The 21,001-nt window shown below is 37.6% G+C and overlaps 1 protein-coding gene across 1 annotated transcript in view; it reads left to right on the plus strand.

The window, feature by feature from the left end:
• RAB3C (RAB3C, member RAS oncogene family) overlaps positions 1-21,001 on the plus strand; it is a 139,440-nt gene that overhangs the window by 57,535 nt on the left and 60,904 nt on the right. The window contains exon 3 of the mRNA XM_040542114.1: positions 10,627-10,745. Coding sequence (XP_040398048.1) covers positions 10,627-10,745 — 119 coding nt within the window. The remainder of the gene's footprint in view (positions 1-10,626; positions 10,746-21,001) is intronic.

Genomic DNA, 21,001 nt, shown 5'->3' on the forward strand with positions numbered 1-21,001 from the left:
TTCCTTGGAGCAAACAGGAAATATTAATAGGTCAATAGGTCTGCTAATAATGCTTTCTGATGAGACTGTGTTCCTCTTAAAAGTCTGAGCTTAAAATTACAGAGTTCATTAGAATTGCTAAATATGATTATACATATGCTAAACACATAACTCTCAACTACTCTGAGCTAAAAAAGAAGAGGCCAAACTGTAAAGCAATTTAGCTTAAATCTAGTGTAATTATGCCACTTAATGTCAGATCTCCCAATGAAGAGAATGCACGGATAATGTACTTGAAATAATGTGAGATTCATAGATTAATCACACCTGATATTTTTACTTTCTTCTTTACACCTCTCTTTAATAATTTACAACCTTAAACTGGAACAACATAAAGGTTGTGGTTGGCTGATATGTGTTAAACTATGTTAGCTGCTGAGATGCTGAGATGTTTTCAGGATAAATAAGTATTTCCTTTTTAGAGTCACCTATGGTCTCTTGAATTACATTTCTTTCATCAAATACCAAGACATTAGGACAGTGTTCTGTGTATAACCTTTTGATGTCAACAGCTTTACTGCAGGAGTATTAATGGCTTAGTGACAAGCAAGAGAACACAGAGGCATTTAGCATAAATAGCGTATTTTCAAAAAACAAAAAACAAAACCAAAAAACAACAACCAAACCAACCAATGAAACAAACAAAACCCAAACTGAACCAAATAAACAAACAACAACAACAAAACACTTACAATAAAAAACCCATCACCATACCCAATCATGTACTAGATTATATTGTTTCTATTTGGCATCTTTAACCTTTATTTTTTTTTCCTTGGTGAAGAGATTTTAGTAGTGCTTCTGGCTTATCTAAGAATTATCTAATTATCTGGCTTATCTAAGAATTACATCTTGCTTTGATGAGATTTTTTTTTTTTCTTGGAGACTTCAATACAATTTAAAGATTCCCAAAATGAATAGACAAGTCCTACCTAGGGATAGATGGTAGTAGCAGCATATTGGTGACAGAGATATCTTTCTGATATGGAGGATGTGTCCTTTTAAAATTTCCACAAGTAAACTATGATAATTTAAAGCCAGGCAAAATTTTTCCAGAGCCTGTAAAAGTTGATAATTAAAGATCAGCTTTGAAACAACTAGAGAAGTCATTCAAATTCTAAAAGTTTTGGAGCCAAACTGGGGAAGGGGAAAGGGAAGAGGAAGGGGAAGGGACAGGGAAAGAGAAAGGGAAAGGGAAAGGGAAAGGGAAAAGGAAAAGGAATAAAAAACTAAGTTGATGGCAAATTCAAATATCTAATGCACAGTCACATATTAACGGAGTGTTTGGTAATGACAGACCATTGGAGGTCAAAGGAATTAAAAATGAGTGGACAAAAGGAGAGTTTGATGAAGACTGTCCTGCAAACATAGCTCTTTTTTGATCTAAGCTTTAAAATCTTAAAATATCTGCCTAACAATTGATATACCAAGAGCTACAAGAATTTCTTCTGGTGTCTTTGATGTCTGGCCCAGAAGACAAGTATTCTCTGGAAGTCACTGGTGCTCTTTTTATGTCTCAGTATACTGCCACTTCTACAGAAAGAGATGATAGAGAAGTTACCTACAGAGTTCACTGCATTAGGAATCTTCCAGACAGCTCTAAAGCAACATTATTTTGGCAAGGCAGAAAGAAAACTGCTTAGTACAAGCCACATTGTAATTCAGTATTTTTATTCTGCATTTTTTTAAAGTACTAAGTTGTGGCTTATACCTGTCTTCATGAAAGTTCTGAATGGGACTGAATTTAAGCCATTGCTGTACTCTTCCAGAAATACTGCACTTTTCGTTTCTTGCTTAAAATGCGTAGAATGTGACTTGTTCTGTGTTGCAGAATGCCTCTTTCCCTTTTTATAGGTAAGCGAGATTTAAAGCATTTTTATGTAAGAAACATGAGTAATTTTGCTGACCATTTCAATGTGTTTTGTGAACTTAATATTCTGCACAGAAACACATTCCTTTACTCTTGGGAAAGTTTGAAAGGTTATTAATATTTAATGGCAAGTTTCCTATAATTTGTTCCAAATGAGGGAACACTGCAGATTTGAATACAAGGGTTTATCACAGGGAAAAGCAGAGGTGAAGAGAAAATTTCTGGCAAGTGTGCTTGGTTTATGGCTTAAGAATGTCCTTTGTACCACTAATTCAAACTTTTATCTTAGAGAGTTATAAAACTATGCTCCTAAAAAAAACCTCTAGAACAAAAATGTGCTAAGCCTGGTGTTGTCATGAGGAAAGAATTATGTTCATAGCTCTCAGTAGCTAAGAGGTACTGTTAACTAACCAGTGGACTAGGATTTGCATAATATTGTAACACGATGACAGTATTATGCAAATTTGTGCAGTGCAATGAGCTACTAACATAGAGCTATTATCAAAATGGCTGGTTAAACTTTATCCATAGAGCCCACCTCATCCTGAATAATAAGGGCAAGTTAATTAAATATCAGTAATGAATATTAATATAGAGAGCTGTCTTCAAGATGCAGAATAGGACAGATGACAAGAGAGTAAGGTGAAAGCTTATTACTCCTATTTTACAAATAGGTTCTAGAGAGAAGTAGTTAACACAAAAGATTTATAAGTATATAATTGAAGTATAGAAATGGGAAGCGGCAGAATGTACAGCGGAATTCCAGTATACCTGGACATTGCTCTCTGCTTGTGTGATAACAGCCAGCTTGGCTCCAATTCTCTGAATGTATATTTTAGCCCAGTGTTTTTTGTTTGTTTGTTTGTTTGTTTTTTCTTCACTGCTAAATGAAAGGTAAATGCCTTTCAAAAATGGTGGGAGATCAGGCAAAATTGTAAAAGCTTTAACAGAGCTGTGAAACAAACAAAAAACAATGAACAACATATTTGTCATAAGGCAGGAACACACCTATTTTTAGATTATTTTTAAGCTTTGTGTGTTGAAGAGTCAGTTTTGAAACACTGTCAAGTTACAAATACCAAATAGAAGTTACGAAAGCAGAATGAGACAAGGACTATTTAGTTTCTCCTTCATCTACGCATGAAATAGCTCTGCTTCATATGTTACTAATATGAATAAGTCTCACATCATTGGGATTGAGTTGCTGCAACCTTACCCCGTTGTATGATGACCACTTTCAGAGGAAGCAAGTACACTCCTGGAGGCTAAGGAGACTTACTGCTGAGTCTGAAGACTGTAGGTAGAGTGTTTGAGTGTCAGGCTTCTCAGATTACCGTCCCTTGAAATATTACTGTAGATATAACAGATTTTGTGTGTTCCTTTCACTGAAAAGCAAGCTGTGTTGTGCCTTTCAAGCTTTGATAGAATTCAGTCAGGTGTCAGCATTCCTAAATGATTTTGGTTTTAGTAAAACTTTTATTCTTAATACAGTAGTAATTCCAGTCCATATTAAAAGCCTCTAGTTACTTCATTATGCACAGGGCCACATCTTGTCTCTAAATACAAAGATTAAATAAACAAACAAACAAACAAACAAAAATTGTTCTTGTGCAGTCACAGGACTCTGGGAGCAGGAGCTCTAAAGATCAAATATGACAACATTAGGAATATCACATGATTTTCCAGCTGCCTGTCGAAGAAAGATCCTTATCAAAGCTTTGCTGGTTTTCTTGTATGTCATATTTTTTTTCAGCATGGCTCTCTGTTGTCTTTTTTTTTTTTTTCTGAAAAATATTAGGAAATTTGTACAGTCTGATATACAAGTAATTAAAGTAACAATACAAATATGAAGCTGTTCAACTGATTTTTCTTCAGAAAAAGGCTGGATTCTGATGTAATTAGCCTTTTAATTTTCCTCAGAAAACATGCCTTCATTATTACATGAAATGTGAATTATAACATTTTGTAAATTCTTGATTTCCACCATACATATTTAGAGCTGAACTTAAAGTTTGGTTCCATGTTATAATAGAAGAAAAATATATCCTGAAAGTTAAACCTAAGTCTTTCCAGAAAGAAAAATACTTCTTAAGCCCCAACATGAAACGTGGTTAAAATATGTGGTTAAAATATAAAATGATACTTAAATCAAATTAATCTGTTTTACTCTTGAAGAGAAGCCAGGACCCACTGATCTGACAGATTTTTTTTATAAAGTGTGTTTAAAGATGGGGAAAAAGGACCAGAAGAAATGATCATCACTTCCCCCAGAACATGACAGGCCACAAAGTGAAGACAGGACAAGGAGAAAGCTGCAGTTCATGGCAGGGAAAGAGGGAGACATGCTATGAAAATGGCAGAGGGTGCTCAAAACTTAACTCCAGAACAAATGGCAGCTGACGTCAAGCTACACTGAGCTAGAAAAGAGGCAGTAATGCCAGGGACTTCCTAAGCAATGTGCTTTAGGAAGGAGTGGTAGCTGAACTGCCGAGAATGAACAGTTTTATGCAAGTCTTAAAGAAGGAAAGACAAGAAAGAACAGGAAAGAAGAAAAATAGGAAATTTAAAAGGAAATAAACTTCTGCAACAGTCACCAGCTGCATGGATGTTGTGAGAGAAAGCAAATCGGGCAGTAAAGTACTTTTACAACCCTGGCTTGGACAGTCTGGGAGCCAAACTATTCCTCCAGGATAATCTCTGCCCCACCTTCTGCCTGCCAGGACAACCCTCCTAGACCCATTTTGTTGGCCCATTTGGAATAATGCCTCTGCTCTCAGCTCTGGCCCCAGCTATTTCCAGCTGGCCCTGCCATGCTCCTGCATCCCTCCCATATGAATGAACTGCCAACTGTGATTTCGGTGTGAGTTATAGGGACTAGCATACAGCTCTAGCAGATGTGTACTGGCAGACTGAGTAGCTGGCTTTTTAAGTTACAAATGTTTGCTTTCAATACATATATATATATTTATAAATATACAAACACATGCACATACACATACAGTATACATATAGTATACATACATACATACAGTACACATACAGTACATACATACATACATATAAAAGAACATAATTCCAGGGAAACCTAAACCATTAGAAGTCTGGAAAGAGCTACTGACAGGAGATAGGTACATAATCAAAGGCTGAATTGGCAATACATAGTGCTGTATCTTCTGTGCATACCTTAGCTAAAGAAACTGCTTTGAACTGTTTTCCGTTCCTCGTTGTAAACGTTTGTGTGTGTGTTTCTGCGTGCCTAACAATTCCTGTTGGAAGATCTGTTTGTTGAGAAATGATGCTCCCAAGATAGTCTGCTCCTCTTCCCCCAGCACCTTTCCTCTCTTTCATTTTTCTTCACGCCCTTCTCAGTTGCTTCGGCTGTAGACCCACATTTGCTCTGTCTGGGTATTTTCATTCACCCATTGCATCAAGTCTTTTTATTTATCAATAGAAGAAATCAGAGAAACATACATTCTGTTTGATGGAGTTTGTAAATATACCTTTAGGAAGCAAGGGCAGGAAAGAAACATGAAATTCATAAAGGAGCTGCAGTTCTTGGTTGCTGTGCCAATTTTGTGTTAATTCACAGAAAATGTTGACCTGTAAAATGAGAATTCACCCAATTCATATTTCTAATTTTATCTTTCTGTTTGCCACTCTACAAATGTTGTGGACATGCAGCAGAGATATAGACGCCATCCAAGAAATCCTCTTCCACTGCTGCTAGTTTTCTGGCACAAGCTGCATTGTGATATGAGTAAAACTTAAAATGTGGCGAGATGGATCTAAAATGATATTTATATGTTTAGCATACAAGACAGAAATGCAGAGGCATAGAGTCACTTGGGTATGCTACAAAATCAGTTTGTGTTTTGCAGACTGAATTCTGTAATGACAGACTCATTAAAAGTTCTTGCTGCCAAATGCTGTTTGCTTTCACCTTCAAAACTGTCTGCATTACTAATGATTAACTCCACATGGAAGTTATTTACATAAAGTATTGTTCAGTGCCACAGTGCTAGGCAAGGAAGAGAGGGAGTGCACACACTCAGCAAATGAATTCAGAAAGGGCCAGATTTAAATGCATTGCTCACAATCATTGGTATAATCAAAGTATATGTGCTACCATGGCCAAGTCTGGGTGAAGTCAGCCTAAGTAGGTCTTGACAGTGAGGGGGATTTACTTCTGCCAAGTTAACTCAGCTAACTAAGCTCTGCAAGCCTAAATGGTTATTATTTTTCAAGATCGTTATCAAAACTATGGATTTTTTGATTTCTATTTTGAGACTTTCTTGACCCCATAAATGCTTAACTTCATGTGCAATACTGGTTCTTTTAGTGCCAGCTAGATCGCTGTTACTAGGTGTTTCTAGTTGCTCAGATGGCCGTTATTGTATAACTCTCCATTCTTCTGGGAGCAGTGCTGTCAGCAACTGGTGAAGTCCCTACACACTAAAGCTTTCTATGGCATGGCACTAGAATCTAGATGTAGGAAATTTCCCAGTTATTCAAGGGTAGTTTCAAGGGAGAAGCACATGACAAAAGCCTTGTTCACGTGGTTACTGTAAAAATAACTGATGTATCTTCCCTTTAAGCTTTTATTATATTGTCAGCTTCACAGTTTTAAGTTTAACTTGAGTGAATGGCCAAGGTAATCTGGAATTATGTAGCTCCACAAGGGATTCTATAGGTACATTGGTCAGGAAAGAAAGGCCAAGGAGAGTGTTCCCCCTCTGATAAATGGGAAGGGAGAACTGGACGAGACATGGGGAAGAGAGCACATGTCAGGATCTAGAGCATAAAAATGTTTGTAAATACCCTACTTCAATTATAAGTGGAAATATTACTAAAAGAATAACATAAACACAAACAAATCACTATCAATAAAAAACCCAACCCATACCAGAGACATCAGAGTACACAAGGCCAAACTGTGCAGGTCTTCCAAATACTCAGGGCCACATGCTATTTGTTAGCATGCTGTATGCCGTGCTCAGAAATTGGATAATTTCTGAAGTGCTATTTCCACTAAGCCTCATCTTTCTGTGATTTAATGTCTAAGATCTGATACCTTTTAAAAAAAAAAAATCACTAAGATTGTGTTACTAACCAGACCTTTGGTTTGTCACCTAACCAGAAGCTAATGGGATTGCAGGAACTTTATTAAAAACAATTTATGAATGCAATTTTTTTATTTTACTATATTTTTTTATTATTATTTGAAAGTATTCCTTGCAGCTGTTGAGACCCCTTTTATTTTGTTTTAAGATTTGTAAAATAACTCTTCTTGTCTCCCATGCATAGAACTTTTCATAAATCATTGTCATTCCCTCACTGTCATTCATTCCCTTCTGCTTGTCTATTCTACTACTTTAATGAACCTTATCAGACCTGTCCTTATCAGACATTATTTACATGAATGAACAGGCCCCCAAGATGATTTATGTGTCTTATTTTCTGCCCATCAAAGATGGAAGTGAACTGCTTTGGTTAAAATGTCATTTAGTAATAGGTCAATTTTTATTCTTCCTCAGGCTTATTTTATTTAGTTTGCTTAGAAATAAATACAAGTGCAAAATGCAGACATTATATTTCAGAATATAAATGTAAAAGGATGGTCATCGAATAAATTCCATGGTCTTGGGAAAAAAAATAATCAAACAAACAAAAGCAAAACAAAACAAAAAACTAAGGTAAAATAGCAGCAGTCAGTACCCACACCTGAATTGGAAAAGGTTTTCTTCAGCTACATACCAGTATCTCAGTGAGTTACAGATATACATACAATGAAATATGAAAATTATTTTCTGCTCAGTTCTTCCATAAGAATGAAAGCTAACAGACAGAAAAACCATTTATATCATTACATTATTTGTTTCAAATACATTAAATTGTTGTAATAAAATATAATATTTAAGTATTTGATGTTTCCAGTGTACTAGTTTTTCAGACATGATATTTTTTCAGACATGATATTTTTGTTCCTTAGCAGTACTATAAAAGGAGCCTTCTTTAGGGTGTTTGAGAATATATTCTAGTCAGAATACAAACATGCTTATGAATGTGTGAAACACAAACCTTTTGATAAAATTGATTGCTAATATTCATTTCATTTCTTACACAATCATAAACGTTCCAGCACATAATTTGTACATTCAGCCAGTCACAATTATATTCTTTATAGAAAGTGAATTTTTCTTATTGCCAACAGGACTGTTCAACATGTGAACCTAATAATCTCTACCCTATTCATGGTCATCTTTCTATACTGTATGCTGAAATACCACATAACAAAACTTTTTTATTTATAAAAGTATTAGCTACAGGCACATATTAGGTACCTGTGTTAAGAACAACCCCAAATACCTAGTTCCTTCCTTGACCAGGTTTAACGAAATGCCTAGGTCCAGCATTTCCTTTCTGAAAGTCAGTCCATGCTTATATTCCCATCTGCAGATTTGTTTCCTTCTGTGCAAAATTATTTAAGAAATTTTCATCTTGATTTGTCTTCCTTTACACTCATTTTTACTCTCTGTAATCAAGAACACCTACATCTATACAAAATCTCCTTAAGACTCTATAGAAAGTGGTATGTATCTTGGGATAGGAAGCCTCACTGGCTTATGGCTCAACTGCTGGAGCTGTTCACCCTTATCTGCAGACAGGCTTCAGTGGAAATCACCCACAACAAAATAAGATTTACTTCAGTAATGGTGGGCTTCAGCTTGTCATACAGTCATATTTCCAACCACACATGCCTCTGACTGACAAACAAGCAGATAGACACTGCCAAAACTTGTTTGTAAATTGTATCTGTTCTGTACAGTAAAGCTGTGTGCTTGCTACAGGCTGTGTTTTCCTTCTGTCTCTCCCAGCAATTTTCCCTAGTATCAAACCAAATAAATGAAGCAGGCAAAACATGTGAGAGTAAAACTTACTCCATAAAAGAAATACAAAGACAAGGTTTTAGGTAATGAAATGTGATATTTCTTCTTCTAATGATGATTTTACTCGACATTTCAATGGTACTTTTCTTTTATTTACAGAGTATGACCTACTGAGAAAGAAATGATCTCCAAGTATTAGAATATACACAGGCTTAGTGCAAGAGTCTTAATACCTTAATATTCAGTAATACTATCAGAAAAACTGGAAGCAGTTCTGTTAATACAGCTATCCAGCCTCCAGACCACAGGTGAAAAAGGCTTGGCCAGTTCAGAGCATAAACAGAAAAAGTAGGGTTGTCTGGCCTTTCGCAGACAAAATGGCAGAGCCTAACCTCTCATGAGACTTATTAGGGTTTAACTTCTATAAAACTTTCAGTCTTGGAGCACTGAAGCTACATCAAGGCAGTAGCAACAGTAATCCAGAATGAACTGAATCCATATACTTTAGGTAAAACTTTGTTTGGTCTCAGTAACTGAAACCAAATAGAAAAAAAAATCAAGAATATTCCTTGTTTTGTAAGTGGTTTCTGATGTATGTAGAATCTACTTTATTCCTTTATTAGTTTAAGGATAAACAAAATGTAAAGAATGCCATTTCAACCTATTTTTCTCTTCTTCGTAAGAGTACTACTAACACAAAAACTATTTCAGAAAACAATCCAAATAAAACATTGTCTACCACAGGTTAATCTTCTCTCTCAGTAGGAAGACAAATTAAATAAATTTGTTCTTACTGTATGTTAAACTAGTTTTTATCTACTCAAAAAATCTGAAATAACGAAATTATGATTCAAAGTCCATTAAAACTAAAGATGTTCAGTTGATCTATTACAGTTACAGGATTACACTGAAATGTTATGTATGTTTCATCTGAAGCTTTTAATATTTATGGTTAAAAATGATAAATAAGCATGTTGCAACGGGATACTTGTAATTTGGTTATTGATGGTGTCTCATAATCTTAGTACAGACATGGGTGGCTATGATAGATGTTGCATCTAAATGTAGTAGTAACAGGTAGTCCCTCCCCTGATGGTTCCTAATGGAAGTAAAAAAAGCAAGGAGTAGGAAAATGGAAAACTTAAATTCATGACTTTACAGACAGGAAGATGAGATACAGAGAATGAGAGAGAAAACTGGTTTGCGGCAAGGGACTGCTAGCAGACTTTTTTTTTTTTTGGTCAGCTATTATCCTTATTTTAAGAGAACAGTATGTCAGCTTTTATTTTGTCAGCGCAAATCCATATTTGTGCTAAACTTGGCATGAGCACCAATGGCTTAAAATCACAAAAACAGAGCAAGTAGACATTGCCTTTTTAGCCAGGACATTCCCAGACTTCAGAAATCATAGTGGTCTTATGGTGAAGATCTTAACGATGCTCATTTATCACAGTTTTTGGTCCAGAACATGAGACTTTATGGAAATGTCCAAGGCAGAAGCAGGAGACGAGGTTCTCACCCAAAATTCAGGTTGTTGCATGACATGAAGCAATGAAAGACATCTGTTATAGTACCTGACACACTGCCATACCTTTCTGCTTCTCACCTCGTTGCAGAATGGACATATTCCTCCTATTTTAATCTAAAGCAGAATTCTCCTTTTTCCTGTTATCCTCAGTTTTCTCCCTGTTGATTAGTTTTATGAGGGGGATTGCAGAGTTGTACAATGGCCATCGTTGGAGTTTTCTTCCTTTTTTTTTAAAAAAAAAAAACACACGCATATTTCAATTTATCTGCAGTATGTAAAAAGTTTCTCTATTACTGTTTTAGGACACGGCAGGTCAGGAGAGATACAGAACAATTACCACAGCTTACTACCGGGGTGCAATGGGCTTCATTTTAATGTATGACATCACGAATGAAGAATCCTTCAATGCTGTGCAGGATTGGTAAGTAAAACTTGGATCTCATATTAACTATCACAGAGAATGTTTGATATCACTTACCTGTTGTGATACTGTAAATTATTTTTGAATAGTTATTTCCAGATACAGTGTCCAAGCATTCCGATACCCAAAGGTAGGATTTCTGTTCTTGTGGGAAGACAGTGACTACTTTAAATGTGGTGGATCTGATTCTTAGCAACCATTGTGTTTTCTGTGATGTCAGTTAATGTAGGTTATTTATAACACTAAAAACAGCAACATGCTAACATAGAGAATAATTGCTAAAATACCAGAAAATGTTTCCATAGTTCATGGAAAGAAATGGGATTCTGTGCGTGGGGTTGTCATTCGATTTAATTTTTTAATGTTGTTTTTAACCTTAGCTGGTTAGACATTACATTTTCATTCATGTGGCTTAAATGTAAAAATTATGAGAAAACTTCATCAGAGTTATAGAATCTAAAATAGATGGTACCTGTATTACCATATATTTTGTGAATGTCAAGATGTCTCCATAACAGCATGTCATTTTAATCAGGTATGGATCAACCAGGATCCAAACAAATTAAGGCTTTTTTAAAGTAAAGCTGACCAAAAAGGAAAACTAGAGCTACTCTCAGCTGTCTCATCTTATCCTTTAAGAGTTATTTTCATATCTGAGAGCCTCCTAGCAGTGCTCTGGGTGATATGAATAGCATTTGTCAGATGTGTTCTGTGTGCTCTCTTGCACATTGTTACCATGGGAGAATCATGTTTGAGAGAGTATTTTGTTCAGAGTTTGCATGATTGTTCAGTATATTTCTTTGGCTCTTTTTGTTATTTTAAGATGTGCTTTACTGTATAGTTTTTTTTTTCAGGATTGGCAAGGTCGGAAACACATTTTACATTTGAATTAAAAGGCAATGATGTTATGATGCCTGTTTCTAATGGGAATTGTTGCCCAGCCACAGACTCTCTGATAAAAAACGTTCTTTCTTTCACACTCTTCTACTTATTGCTGTGAGAGAAAGTACCACTGAGCCCATGGAGCATCATCTCTCTCTACACCTGTATATTTTCCTCATCTGGGTATGCTGAATCTGGCCATTCAGCACTCAGAAAATAAGAACTGAGAACCTTAGCTTGATTCTGCTTTACAAGAAATAAAATCTTGTGTTGCCTAACACATCTAGTCTGAACACTACGGATGTAGTCATTCATCCAATGGAAATGGACAACTCCAGACTGTCTCCTACCTTCTCATTGCTGTCAGTACAACTCTACACTGAATTGCTTTTATGAAGGGTCCATCTCTTTCTGTTTACTAGAGAATCAATGAACTTATATAACTAGTATAGACCAGATGACTAGCTTTTGGATAAATGAATTTATCTGAGAGGAGACTCTGCACGGTACTCAAAGTGGAAGACAGGTTTGTTCACTGTAACTTGTTATGCGAAGGGGTATTCTGTCCCTTTTGTACAAGCTGAAGGTATCACGCTGAGGGCTTGATGTTATACGTTTGCAAGTACTGCTCTGCTCAACAGCACGAAACAGATTCTCCTACCTAATAGTAGGCAGCTGTAATTTGTAGGTGCTGCTGTGGAAGTTTAGCAAAACCAAGGAACAAAGAACCCACACTAAAACTCTGACCCTGCAGGTGTGCCAGCCAGCACCACTGCTTCCTGGGCCTGCCAGCTGAAGCTTTTTCTTGGTTTGGTTCTGCTATCCTTTGTCAATGGGCCAATTCCATTCAAGCACTGGTTTATCTGTGTGATAATGGCTGTTGGTGACCAGCTGTAATCTGCAAATCTCATTGCCTCATCTCTAGGCAAACCAGATGGTATGCCATGTATTATCTAGCTTCCTCTGATACAAAGGTTTCCTTATAGCAACTGTAAATATGAGTACTTATTATTAATTTCCCCACCTGTTTGTTTTTCAGCCTCATAAATCTATTGCCACTGCCATTCCTTCTTTCCTAGTGAAAAATAACTAGGCTTCATACGAATTAAATCAAAACTCACTGTAAAATGAAACAAGAAAATATTTAAAAGTTATGGAGCTTTTAGGTTTGTGAAATATGATTTTCCATAATTTTTAACTAGAAGCTTTACAAACAGTTGGCAGCTGCTGTGGAAATTTGGTGGACAGGGGATTGCATGATTATATGCCTAGAGCTACTGAGGAGTCATCTGCATGATGAAAGGGATGACAGACAGGCAGAGTGCCTCACTTGTCAGGATGAGACATAGATTTGCTTTTATTTTCATTTTTAATTTCATGAACCCATTTGCTGCCCTGCTGTTCTTCCTCTCTGTTTTATTCCTCCCATCTCACAGTTGATAATTGATTTTATTAACCCATACTCCAGTTTTGATATCAACCACAGAACTACAGCTTGCTTCTGAATGGGAGAGAAGTTAAAGAAAACTCACAGTTACCAATGCTGCAGGCGACCAAACGTGACTGTGCACATTCGTCTGCATTTGTGAAAGATACAGGGACAGAGAGGGAGCTTTAAACCCTCTCTGGGGCTTAAAATGTTTTTCTCTGTGATAAACGTGCCTCCATGGCAGTGATACCATTTCACATATGTGCACAATGGGCCAAATCCAAGCTCAAAATCCATTAGCTGTAGGGCTTCATCTAGAAATGACATTATATTTAGGACAACAAATTTCCAGGTGTCCTTTACATCTGGATAAAGGAGTTCATGATTCCTTAAAATCAGTTTGTTCAAGCTTTTGTACTCATATTGAAAAAAAATTTGTTCAGTCTGAAATATGGCTGACATCTCTGTTTTGTAACAACAGATAGATTGCCATATTTCCGAATATCCCATGCTTAGATCAGCATGAGTTTGTTTAGCGGTGAGAAATAATGTATCTAATCAGACCATTAACATTTTACATAGAAAAGAAATCAAAGTCTGTATTTTTATCGAAACCTATTAACACCAATATATGCAACAGTTTGGCAGGCAAACATTTTTCTACCAGTGTGTGAGACTGAGAAAGTGTTTTGTCTTGGCTAAAAGACTTGAAAGTCCAATAATTTTCAACCATACTGCAGATACTTCAGGAAACATTCATATCTCACCTTCACTAAGTAAAATCAAAAACCTTAAAGATTACAGATGACAGTAAAAACAAAAGTTGTAACCTAAGTAGATTTTTTCTTTTGAGATTAAAAAATATTGGTATTAGAAAAGAGTATTTCTCCAAGAAAATTCATGCAACACCCCACTAGCCCACATGCCCCTATTTAACGATTACAACCCTTTTCCATTCCTCTATTGAGAGATCTCTAACCAGAATTAATCCATTTCAGCAACTAATTTATTTCTCTATATTAATTTTAAAGAGTATTGCTTGACTTCTAGCTACCTCTCCTGAAGAAGAATCAGTCACCTACTTTTATCTCTGTGGTGCATTTTGCTGGTATTGTTCTCTAAACTGACATTATTTTAATTATATATTTTCAACTTTTAGAGAGAACTAGAATGAAAGGAAAAAAATAAAGAGGCAAAATGCTTTCTTGCTCTAGATTTCAAAAGCAATTTGTATTTGAATTCTGCAGCTAACAGGAATTTTTGTTACTTAATTTTTCTTTGTGAAATATTTGGAGGGGTTCATACGTCAAGACTCAGTCCCTGCATAACCTTTTTCCATGGTGGAGAAGAGATGGAATGTATTATTTACAATATTGACATTCCAAAAAAATATTATATGTCTAGACAAAATGGGGAAAGACAGTTTGCCTTCCTCAGACAGGAAGGATCATTATTAAGAGTACTTGTTTAACTAAGGCAGGGGAAGTTAGTTTGTCTCATGGAGCATCTATCACTTGTAGCAGGTTAGGTGAACAACCTGTGTACATGACCAGCCTGAACAAGCCAGTACTGCTGTCCAGGAAGCAGTGCCAAGTCAGTCTCTGCATGTGTTCCCTCCAAAGAAAATGACAGTGGCAGTAGTCACAGCACTGAATACTCTCCTCATGTAGATACAGATTTTCAGAAGTTCCCAAGGACCAACATCTTCTGTTTTTATTCAGTGAGAGACGGTGCATGCTGAAAATCTGGCTGCTAGTAGAAACAGCAGAGCAAACATGCTTTGACTCAGCAGACCTCCTATGGAGCTCCACCCAGATTTTGAAGCTGCCTTTTGCAGGAGGTCTCTTCCTCCAGAAGCGCAGCTACTGCTGCAAGTGCAAGTTGTGTACTTGGATGTGCTTTCTTGCATTGCAGAATCTGCAAAATTATTCACAGATTTTGGGAACATAATTTTTTTCCTGTAAATAGGAACCACTTGGAGGGCATCATTTTTCTGCTCGGCTGAGGTCTAAAGAGCCCACATTAGAAACAGGCAAGAACCAAAACATGCCATCTAGATGAATTCTTTAGATAACACCCACATATTTCAAGGAATTAATCTAATGAAATCTGATTTTCTTAAATAAACTTATTTTTAAATCTGAATAGGAAATCAGTAAATGTTACAAGTGTCTCCATGCCACTTCAATGCATGTTTGTTTTAGGAGTTAGTTATAATGTCACAGTGCTTGCATTCATTCTTCTTTTATTCTGTCATCTGTAGCATTTACATTTTTAGCCTTTTTCATTATTACATTTCACTAGGGGCTTTTATGACACCTTTCCTCTTAGTGGTTCTCTCCACATAAGTTGTTAGCCTTATGGCAGTGGCTCCTTATGGTAGAAATGCTTTCAAATCATTATGTTGAGTTCCATAGAAGTGCCAGGAAAATAAGTGTTCCTGAGTTGGAAGTTAAAACTGTTTTTATATGTGCAACCTTTCTATCCTTTTACTGAGTGATTTGGGTTTGGAGATTTATTTATACCCAGAATATTTTCAAATATTTCTAGGTTAGAAACAGCAGGAATGTAAGCCATGATATAAAAGCCTGAAGCTTTATGTTCTAGGTTGAAATCCAGCTGGATGACTTGAAACTTTGCACAATCCAAAGGCTAGACAGGGACACTACATATAATGGTGTACACACACTTTAAGTCAGTCCTCTGAACCTGAAAAAGTTGTCCCAGCTCGAAGAGTTTGTCTGGCAATATCTGTCACGGTATGGTAACTGCTGAAAGGATGCTGTGAAGGGCTTCTTTGTGCAGGCATTCAAAATTTGAGAATACTGCATTGCTGGAATATCAGATCCCAAAATGTCTCTTCAGGAGACACACAAAGTTGAAGGAACTTAAGGACTTTGGACAGATAATTTTTAATGTCCCCTTTGGAAAGGAGTACTATTACATATGTTAAGAAGTTCAGAGAGTCTTCCATTGAAGACACTTCTCTTTTCTCTTTTTCTCTTGCTTTTTTTTTTTCTGCTGTGTGATTTAAACAGCTCTCCCTCCTTCTGTTAGTTCAAGCTCATCACCTTCAGGAAGGAATCAGCTGGCAGGAGGTATATATTCTGCCTATTATATGAAGGAGGCAGAGGCTTAGCACATAGCAGACAATTTCTGATTTAATAATTTTGTTATATTGTGTTTGCTTGTGCATTTTCATATGAAATTGTTGCAGAATTTAGTGGAACAATGTGAAAATTTAGTGAATTTCAAATTAGAGACAACAGAATAAATTCTATTCATGTGTCACTCATCTGTGCCCATAATACATGGGAGATAGTTATTGGGAATTGGTTCTGGGGAAAGACAATAGAAATGAAACAGTAGTCATCAAGTAAGACCAGAATAGATCTGTGCAATATTAGGAGCTAAGCCATTACCAGAAACTGTGGTATTGTTTTGTTTTTTTTTCTTGTCTCTCTTTTTTTTTTTTTTTTTCCCTATAGTATGCATGGCTTGAATTAAAATCTTCAAAGTAAAATTTGAAGTAGTTTGAAAGCAGAGCTTTAAAGAGTGACTGTGCTACTACCCATACAAGATAATCTTCAGAGTTAAGGCTTTAAAAAAATATGAAAATTCACTCCACTATGGCATTAGACAGCTGAATTTACTGAAATGCCAATAATAATTGTCATTCTGGACAGCACTGTGGAAAACAAAATGTACAGTTTCTTCAAAATATTTGCTTTTTGTTTCCTTTTAGTACTCTGAGTAAAATACAAGTTAGCAGGTATAGCTACAGTGTGCTAGAAATTATTTTTTTCTGTGTTCTGTTACATATTTCTCTTCTAGTAAGAGACATGATGGCATTTTTTAAATTGTCATTCAGAGAAAGAAATAAAATCGGAAAATACATTAGCATGTTAATGGGTGAATGTAAAAATTCCTCAAAGCAAATTAGCCCATTAAGTTAATGTCAGCACTGCTACATGCACTTCTAAAGAGCATATGTTCTAAAAGGTTCAGTGTTTTTGCTGCCACCTCTCAACTTCCAGTCTAATATTCATGCTCAACACATGCTTGATCTACAGACAGGCTATTTTTCTTTTACCTCTCAATATTGAACTTAGTTCTATCATTTCAGAAAAAAATCCATTATTTGCTGCTATCAGGGAACAAATCTGGAAAGCGCTTCTGGGCAAATGTAACCTCCATCCCTCTTTGACAAAACATGACCCGACATGCAGCACAATTTGTGCAGTCCTGCTGCAAAGAGCGCTGATGCAAGCCGTGTGTGCCATTCCTCCTGCATGTCCTTGGGATCTCTGTCCCATGGGGCTCTGTCTAGACTCGAGCTGCATCGTGTCCACCAGTGATCCACACACAAACTGAGAGACTGCCATGCAGCCAACAGCAACCTCCACACAGCAGTGCAGGTTAGAGACAGCTGCAGAAGTATTCTGATAGAGGACTCTGGTATTAGGTATATTAGCTTGGGGCTGGACAAAGTGATTTAAGCAAATTCTCTAGTTATTTGATGTAGAGTTTTTAGCCAAGCAGATGCATGAAACTGTGCATTGGTGGATAGTTTCATGTCACTCTCCTATTTAAAACGAATGAAATGCTAATATTGCATAAATGTATTGTGTGAAAAGAAAAGGGTGAAATTTAAGGATGAATCACAGTTTGGCATATTTTTTTCATTTGTCTTCCCTCTAAGCACTAAGGGGACTCATATTCTTTACAGACTTAAATATAAGAAACAAAGAAATGAAATTTCCACTTTTCCCTTTTAATGTTTACTCTTGGAAATGGACTTCTGTTGTGGTGTTACTTGGGTGGGCAGCTGAGTTCCACCATGACCGCTCTCTCACTCCCACTACTCAAAGGGTATAGGGGAGAAAATCAGGGCTCAAGGTTTGAGATAAGGATGGGGAGATCACTAAACAATTATTGTAACAGGCAAAACAGACTTAGAGTAGGGAGATAGTAAGACTTATTGCTTATTACTAACAAGTTAGAGAAGTGAGAAACAAAGGAAAGAAACCAGGAACACCTTCCCCCCATCCACCCACTTCCACCTCCTCCCCCTGAGCAGTGCAGGGAACAGGGAATGGGGGCTGCGGTCAGTCCCTGAGGCTTCGTCTCCGCCGCTCCCTCACGGTCACTCTGTGCCCCTGCTCCACGCGGGGCCCTCCCACGGGATGCCGTCCTTCCCGAACTGAGCCTGCGGGGGCTGCCCACAGGCAGCAGCTCTTCAGGAACTGCTCCCACACGGCTCCGTACCACGGGGTCCATCCATCCCCCAGGAGCAAACTGCTCCAGCACGGGTCCCCCACGGGTGGGCGGCAGCTCCCCCCAGACCCCCTGCTCCTGCGTGGGCTCCTCTCCACAGGCTGCAGCTCCAGCCTGGGGCCTGCTCCTGCGGGGGCTCTCCATGGGCCGCAGCCTCCTCCAGGCCACATCCACCTGCTCCAGCGGGGGCTCCTCCACGGGGGGGCTGCAGCGTGGAGATCTGCTCCATGTGGGACCCATGGGCTGCAGGGGGACAGCCTGCTCCACCAGGGGCCTCTCCACAGGCCGCAGGGGAACTGCTGCTGCGTGCCTGGAGCACCTCCTGCCTTCCTGCTGCACTGACCTGGGGGGCTGCAGGGCTGTTTCTCACTCTTCTCTCTCTCCTATATGCTGTTCCCCAGTAGTGTTCCCCCCCTTCTTAAATATGCTCTCACAGAGGCGCAAACACCATCTCTTATTGGCCCAGCTCTGGTGAGCAGCAGGGCCCTTTATCTAACATGGGGCAACTTCTGGATTCTTCTCACAGAAGCTACTCCAATGGCCCCCCCTGCTACCAAAACCTTGCCACATAAGCACACTACAACTTTGTTACGCAGAACATTAAACTAAAATTCTTTGATCTTCATAAACTGAACACTCACTTTACTTTTCCTTTTCACTTTTATTTCAGTAAGAAGAATTAAGTCCAATGACAAATTAGATGTGCTTCTAAAACAAGAACAGCAAATCACTAAAAATCATATCAAGACATTTATAAAAAGAGCAATACTTGGTGGAAAAAATGTGCTTTAAAATATTTAAACAATATTCTGTATTCCATGTCAGTTTGCTCATCAGTTTTTCATGAATCATTTGGTACTGAATTCCTGATGTTGCACATTGCATATAGAAAACTTAGTTCTGTGAGATGATATCTTATTTTTCCCTTAAAAGTTTGTCATGAAACATAATTTGGATCACAAATGCTAAACTGGTGCCAGCTTAAACCACCTACATACTTTCCAGTTTGGCAGACATACTCCAAATACTGCCACAGTGTTTCTTCCAGTACATTCAAAAAAAAAAGAATAACACCACATTTCAAAGTAAAGCATGCAGCATATCCCTAGAGATTTGAGGAGCAGCATATACTGCAACTGATTCTTCCTAAAATAAATGAAAACTTTGAAGAAAGGAAAATGTTGTAAATCACTTGTTTTCCATTTCTAATTACAGTTTCCTGTAATTTTCAGCATATCATACATAACACTCATGATGGACCAACAAAAAGCGTTCAGTGTCTAAAATCTTTATTTGTTGCTTGAAGTTTTGGGTGTGCAAGAAAGTAATGTATAATGCTTTATTGTCACTGATATTGCCAAATGCATGGCTTTAGGTTTGCATGGTAAACAGCTCTAAGTGATGAAAAAAAACATATGCCTGTTCTTTTAAGGCTCTTCCTGATAACATATCTGATGTTAGGTTTAAGCAGCACGGTAGATGGACAACATTGCTTTGATGAAGATTTTTTTTTTATCATTTTCTTTCTGCTAAACCCTGAATCTAAATATGCATATTACACATGGAAATTTATGCAAATCCTTATCCAACTCTTTTTGTCTTGAAAACAGTAAACCTTTGATATAAAAGTTCAAACCTCATCATATAATGTTTTCAGTAGGTTTACTGTCAAAAAAAAATATTCTTGCATTGTAGCAGTTAATCAGAAAAGACAGCTGTTAACTTTTCATGATATTTTTCTTTTTCTGTTCTTCTGTTCTTCAGTCACAGAGAAAACACACTGTGGGACTGATCTTATCCATACTTGCTTCTTCATCCTACAGGCCACTCCTTTCATTCATTTTGCTGTGGGACAAGGCACTTCTGCAGAAGGTTCTATACCCACCTGAACCTTCTTCACTATAGATGTGCAATCCTCTTCTTAGATACCATGCTGCTACCCAATATCAGGGTGTTTGCTCAGCTCTGCTGAGCTGCATCAAGATGTATTAATGCTGACAATGGAGAGTCTAATAAGAGAAGGGAACAAATATAATCTTGACAGAATTCTCTCAGGGTGTTCAAAGTCTCTTTTTTTCCCCCTCAGATCTGAGATGGGGCAGCATAGTCACAAAGACATGATAGCAATCATTCACCCAGATCCTGCTTGTTTGCTGGTGGCTGATTAGAGCTCCCCAGAGCAGCTAATATCAGTATTATGCTCCAGGAATTCACCAACAAGATGAAGTCACTTCCACTGGACCTACCTGGCTTAGTGAGTGGCTTACATATTTGCCTGTTAATTTTTTTCAGTTTTGGCTCACATGGTAGTTGATTAGGACCACCATTGGCCATAACTGGACAATACTCGCTGCAAGGCCAGCTGGCTAGATGGAGCATCATGTACTGCAGCCTGTCTGTTAGCACCAGCTGCAGACTGGCAGATATATCACCACTGTGGCTGCACCTCTTCGGCAGCCCTCACTCGTACAGATATGGGCTGCAGTTCGGGGGATGAATTTCATCTCCCCTTACCAGATCTGGGCAGTACTAAGGACATCTACATTGCTCCTTCCACAGGCCATTTTTCCTCACTGAGGAAAACATGGAAGTTCTGATTTGAAACACCAAAATATTTTATTTGAGAAAACATGACAAACTGTGCCTGGCTACTATCCACATCTGGCAA

The sequence above is a fragment of the Cygnus olor genome, chromosome Z (genome assembly GCF_009769625.2).
Source record: "Cygnus olor isolate bCygOlo1 chromosome Z, bCygOlo1.pri.v2, whole genome shotgun sequence".
Classification (NCBI taxonomy): Eukaryota; Metazoa; Chordata; class Aves; order Anseriformes; family Anatidae; genus Cygnus; species Cygnus olor.